The sequence below is a fragment of the Nannospalax galili genome, unplaced genomic scaffold (assembly GCF_000622305.1).
Source record: "Nannospalax galili isolate Female #2095 unplaced genomic scaffold, S.galili_v1.0 scaffold120, whole genome shotgun sequence".
Taxonomy (NCBI): Eukaryota; Metazoa; Chordata; class Mammalia; order Rodentia; family Spalacidae; genus Nannospalax; species Nannospalax galili.
The window spans coordinates 1,575,250-1,581,580 of record NW_008350324.1 but is presented as its reverse complement, the minus strand read 5'-3'; the positions used below and the strand labels follow the sequence as shown (position 1 = coordinate 1,581,580).

Below are 6,331 nucleotides of genomic sequence, written 5' to 3'. Positions count from 1 at the left end.
TTTGGTCTTTTTGAGACAGGGTCTCCTGTAGCCCCAGCTGTCCTGGAACTCACTATGTAGACCAGGCTGGCCTCGAACTCACAGAGATCCACCTGCCTCTGCCTCCCGAGTGCTGGGATTAAAGGCATGCACCACCACACCCAGTCTCTTATATTACATTTATTCATTTACTTATTTTAGTTAATTGTGTGTGTGTTTAAGTCAAAGGACAACTTGTGGGAGACAGTTCTGTCCTTCCACTGTGTGAATTCCAAGCATGGAACTCAAGTGCCATTACCTGCTGAGCTATCTCCCTGGCCCTCTAAGGAAGGTTCTGCTATCCCAGCACTTACTCAAGAGGCTGAGGTAAAAGGATTACCTTGAGTTTGGGGCCAGCCTGGGTTACATAAGAGTTCCAGGCCAACCTAGGCTACAAAGTGAAACCCTGTCTCAAAAAGAGAGGGGGAAGGGAGAGAAAAAAGAGAAAGAGGGAGAGGAAGAGGGAAGAGGAGGAGGAAAGGGAACATATAAACAAATGAACTAATGAATGAATGATCTGTAAGTTCCTTTATCTTCCTCTATTAAGTTAAACCTACAATTTAAAATACACAAAATAACACCATAGTGAAATTTTAATACAATCAACACAGGAGTTTCCTTTAACAGTAATGGAATTTCACTATACTGAAAAAACACAAAATGTAGAAAGCTGTTAACCAGGGCTCTGTGCTTTTTCACAGTAATGGAAACACGGTTTTATTAAAATTCTACCACAATTCCTCTAGAATGAGAAAATACACATTCAGAAACATACATAATAAACCAGAGTAGAGAGATGCCAATGAAATAACATTTTCCTCGAGCACAACTATTTCTCCTAATTTTCCCCTAGAAAGAGTCAACTTATATTTTTTAGACTAGAATCCAAGTACACTCTGAAAGACATTTTGTTCACTTATTCCAACAAACAACAATTACTAATATATGCTAATATGTAGACACGTAGAACAGGATTTCCTAAGGGTAGACTATTACAGTAACGTATGAAGATATAACCTTTTTATAGCCATAAATTTTAAATAACAAAACATAGTATAAGAAAGTTGTGCCTCTGAAATAAATGTCAACCACACATTTAAACAAAATTGTAAAACTATTTTATAACAACTAAGCAAGGCTAGAAAAATATGATGATGTACATTAAGTGTCTATACTAACCAAAAGTTTTAATTTACAATTTCTTATTTATGTTAATTTTTACCAAGATTAATGGAATATCATCTCCCCTATGTAATGAAGTGAATTCTCTCAACAGAAAAACGCTAACACCTTCAAATCTCTCAAATAAACAATGAAAGCATATAGCATAAAGGGAAGTATCTGAACAGGGTCAGAAAAAAGTAATTATTACTCTCAATGGGGGGTAGGGTCCTAAATTCCAATAACACACAAATATTGGTTCACTTATTTTAAAACTCTAAGCAAGTTTTATGAGACAGATGTGTGTTCTGACTTTTTTGTTGTTGTTTCATTTGTGTGTGGGTGTGGGTGTGCATATATGCTTAGTTATCCCTATGGGCACTTTTTTTTGGCTACCTAATTAACTCACTTTGCAATGCACTGAATGTTATTTCCTGGAAAAAAGTGTTTATAAAATGAAAATAAAGACTCTGGTAAAGCACACCACACAACAGTTTGTAAGGTAGATGTGCACTTAATATATTTCAAATGACACAAACTAAAAGCAATGCTGTAGGACTCTTTTCTCTGAGTTTCTAACAAATGGCCATAATATACAACTCACTAATTATACCTAACATTCTACCAAATTGCTAATTTTCATAAGCTTTATCTAATCTCTCTCACTGGCTAGCTCCTGTGAAATATATCATCTTCTTGCACACAGATCAGTACCTGTACCAGTTAAATAACATTATTATCTTATCTTGAAAGTAAGCCTTCAAAATATCTAGTCTGTCTTTGAATCAAACGTTGATGGCTGAATTAACTATTCATAAAAAACATTCAGATAATCTACTGCATCACTATTTACACTGAGATAAAAGAGTTTCATCTCAATTGTGTCTTCTTTATTAATCTCAGAGTAAAGAACTCTGAAAGTGTTTGATGAATACAATTAGCTAACAATTAACCAGGCTAAATTAGCTGGCGAACAAAAAAAAAGAAAAGATCAATTTTCCATACTAATTAATATAAGCCACAGCTGTAGCTTAATGATATCTAAAAGAATGCCTTAAGAGACTTTCTTCAATATAAATTCTGTAATACATTCCTGACAAAAATGGCCAGAGCAGTCCAAAGAAAATGATCGGCTATATAAGCCACTGGCGTAAGTTCAACACACACTTCCTGTCTTTAATGCACCCTGCCCATTCTTCCCACAAAGAAAGAGAAACAGGCCTGGCCTGACTTCTTCCCAATGAGCAAGTGAGGCAGTAACAGTTAAACGTTGGGAGCACACAGATCTCAGGTACATTATTTCTCTTTAAATTATGAACTCATCACACGTACAAATGGCTCTGTAAAACGGTCCAGTAAACTGCTACACTATGCCTTAAATTGCTGTCTATTATGTACTTAAAAATATTTACTAGCAATTGGAGGTTAATATGGCAACCATTACCGGGTGGCAATTATTGCTATTAAAAATATATAAATACTGTAATACCATGTGCTACCAAAAACAAATGCTACACAGAAAACACATTAGCAAATTATAAATATTTTCATTAAAGAAAATAAACCATCATGAAAAAAGATGCTTTAAATGTAAATTTAAATATTAAAATTGCAAATTGGGGTGAAAAAAACTCTGTGTGGTATTTTGGCATGTTAAAACATTAAAGGAATCTTCCCCTTCACCTTATTTTCATTTGACAGTCCTCCCTATTTGGTTCTAAGTTTTCAACATACCAAGTTTTCAACATTTACAACTGTCTTCCCTTTCTTGGGGGTAGGGGGACTCTCATAAACCAAAAAGAAATTAGGTCTACACCAAATTACCTTAAAAGCTTCAAATATAAAATGAATGGTCCTCGGCAGAAAATAAGTACATGTATTTTGACTCAGTATTTGACATCATTACCTAATTATCTAGAGTTAGGAAGATTCTAAGCAAATGAAATGTGAATGTGGAACAAGCATCTAAGAATTAGAAATGGCTCCCTCAAGTCAGAGTGCATACTTAAATCTAGGCTAAAGGACATACAATCACTTTCTCCATACTATCTCAATAGAGAAACAAAAAGATACACTGGACATCTGGAAATTATAATGTGTCTTCCCACAAGGGTGAGCTAGCTCACATACCACAGCGACACTGTTATATTTTCCAAAAAAAGCAGAGTTAACACAACTAAATTATAAGTGAGTAGATACACGTCACTCAGAAATGTGATGGATAATGTTCGGAACACAGTTTTGTGTCACAAAGGCACAGCCAGAGATGGATTTAATGCAGTGGCTTCAAATTTCATAGCAGTGAGAGTAACAAACATGTACAGTGACCCCTATCATGTACATATAGTGGCATTTTTCACAGGTTAGGAAAGGGGGATGGAGGCTGAAAGGAAAATGTAGGAAAAAGGACTCCATGCAGTATCAGGAAACAAAGTAAGTAAAGAACTAGAAAAGTCTAAAGGAACCGATTGCTCAACCAACTTTTGCTAAGCCAGGACTAGCTCAAGATAACAGAAAGTGGGTGGGGCACTGCCGCCACTAATCTCTAGTTTACAACTCTGTCTACTCAGTGAGTGTGTAGGTAAGGTCTCTAAAAACAATACTTTTCTGTGCTCAAAAACAAAACTGCAGGCCAAAAAAGGACAAAAAATAAAAAAATGTGTAACACATGCCTACAGTGGCATTATTCAGTACCTAGAGTTCCCACATAAAACATGCTTTATTTTGAAAAGGTGACAATTGCCTCTCCTTTGGAATCAACTATTTCATACAATGTGCTTTAGGCAACATATTTTTAATGTCCTAGGCTGCTGCTATTTACGATTTTCAGGAAATACTCTCAGTTTGGAATCAGAAAAATATAGTCAGCAGTTTAAATGATTTTTACAAAATTTTTAAGCAGTGCCTATCCACCAGGCACAAAGGAATATAAACATTCTATATTTTTTAAATCAACCTAAGCATTTCTTCAATTTAAAGTGGCTACCTAAAAAGTCAACTTCATTTTTAAATCATATTCAAAAGTCAGTTCCTTGGTTTAGGGGAGAAATATCCAGAACATAATCCTTCAGTACGTTAAAATCAAAGTACTGACTTTACAAAGCTTTCTACAAAGAATCTCAAGCATCTTATCTCTGTAACATTATCACTCTTCCTTAAGCTTTTAAAAAGATAAAGAAATCAGCCTACAGATTGGCTGCACTTGTAATAGTCTTTCATTTGTCTACAAAATTCACTGTATATAAATTAGCCACATCCACACAGGCCATTACTAGTCAGCATGATGTATGGTAATTTGGGAGCTCTCAGAGCACTAATATGGGTTGACTTAGTTATTTTAATTACCTGTAAAAGTGTCAATGTGGTCACTGGCTACCAAACAAAAACCATTTTAAATACCCCTTAATCAATATGTTTGCTGATCTATGAAGGTCCCTGAACCTAATACTAAATGACAAGGAGTCAAAAAAGAAGACACAAAAGGAGTTTTAGTCTCACACATCAAAAGATCAAGGGAAAATTATCACAGTAGTGACAGGAAGAATCACAAGTTCTAATTGAATTTTAAGATTAAGTATCTGGATAAAAATGCTGGATGAAAAGGAATTAGCCTCGCGTCACAACTGTGAAGCAGGTATCCTATGTCACTCAACCTTTGTAGGTCAAAATCATCGGCTGATTTCTTTATCCACATAAAAATAAAATTTCACTTCCACTTGCAAAGTTGGCAAGAATTTGTATTTCTCCACTAGTCTCAAAGGGGAAAAAAAGCATCTATGCCACCCATAATTAAATGTAATTAATTACAATTTGAACACTAAATTATTTATCCAGTGTAAACAAGGATTAAGGGGAAATAATGCTTCTATCTACAGCAGGGGTTACAGAAAATAATTTGCAAAATGCATCTTCTCCAAAAGGCAACACCCCACCACCACCCAAAAACTGGGTACACAACTTAAAATAAGTTGAGTTTTTCTTTTAAGGCTAAATTAAATAAACCGTTCAACCAATTTTCCAATTATATTCTACGCCTGAAACATAATTGCCTTACATCTGTTTACAAATCTTGGCTCAATATTTAAACAAATCCGTACTCTCCTGGGCACATAGCTATACATACAGTAACTCACGCACAAAGCACATATTTGAAAGACCACACACTCCAATTATTAGTCTAAACGTCAGGTTTAACAACGCGAATGTTTTCAGAGCTAGGTAATATGACCCAATAAAAAGCAAAGATGGCATTTACCACCAAATGTCACTGCCACCGCCAGGAAAGAGTTGCTGGAGCCCCATACATTTTTAATTTCGATGAATCTAGACACCGTCGTCGGGTGCCAAGCTTCCAGGAGAACAATTGACACCCTAAATGCTTCAAGATTGAGGCAGGGGATGCACATCCAAAGGAAAAGTTGTCAATTATCAAAGAGAGAGGCGAAGGCAGATAAAAGCGATGTTATCCAACCGCCCCGGCTTCTTGCTCTGCGTGTGTGTGTGTGTGTGTGTGTGTGTGTGTGTGTGCGTGTGTGTGTGTGTGCGCGCGCACTCGCTGTTAGGACAGAGAAAACAGTTTTTAAAAGACACAGGAGGAGAGCAAGAAGAAAAAAGCTTTCTCCACCTTCCGTCCGCTGGGTGCAATGGCTTTACGGCTTTGCATAGTAAGCCCGAGAGGCAGGCGGCTGTCCCTGTTTACGATCGCGGCAGCTTCGGGTGCAAGAGTCCTCTACCCACACAATCTCATTCAATCGACTATTTGCGGGCCAAATTGCAGGTGTCATTATGGAATTTAAAAAAAAAAAAAATTCAAAAGGCAGAGGCGGGCGAGCGGCCGATCCGTTCCGGGGACGAAGACAAGCCTTCGGATCGCAGGCGCGGACAGCATCAGGCTTTTAAAAAGCCTTTCCACGTTTCGGGAAGAGGAAGGGGGGGGAAAAAAAGGAAAGAAAGACAAGGGGGGCAAGGGGAGGGAAAGGGGGGTGTGATTGCAACCGAGGGTGGGCGTTCGGAGTGCGCCCCAGCATCCGCAGCTTGCAGACTTCCACATGCAAATTCCACGCCGGGCGCCGCACTCACAAATGATTTTTAAAGAGCCAAATAAACACTGGAGGGGATCCAAGGCGGAGGGAAGAGACGATCCAAAAAAAAA

General features: G+C 37.4%; 1 protein-coding gene across 1 annotated transcript in view; it reads right to left on the bottom strand.

Annotated features, from left to right (window-relative positions):
• The window catches only part of Med13l (mediator complex subunit 13L), a 352,308-nt gene extending 346,451 nt beyond the window's left edge, over nt 1-5,857 (bottom strand). Inside the window, exon 1 of the mRNA XM_008847464.3 lies at nt 5,804-5,857. Within this exon, the coding sequence (XP_008845686.2) occupies nt 5,804-5,842 (39 nt within the window). The 5' untranslated portion in view covers nt 5,843-5,857. The remainder of the gene's footprint in view (nt 1-5,803) is intronic.
• Between the last annotated feature and the right edge of the window lie 474 nt (nt 5,858-6,331).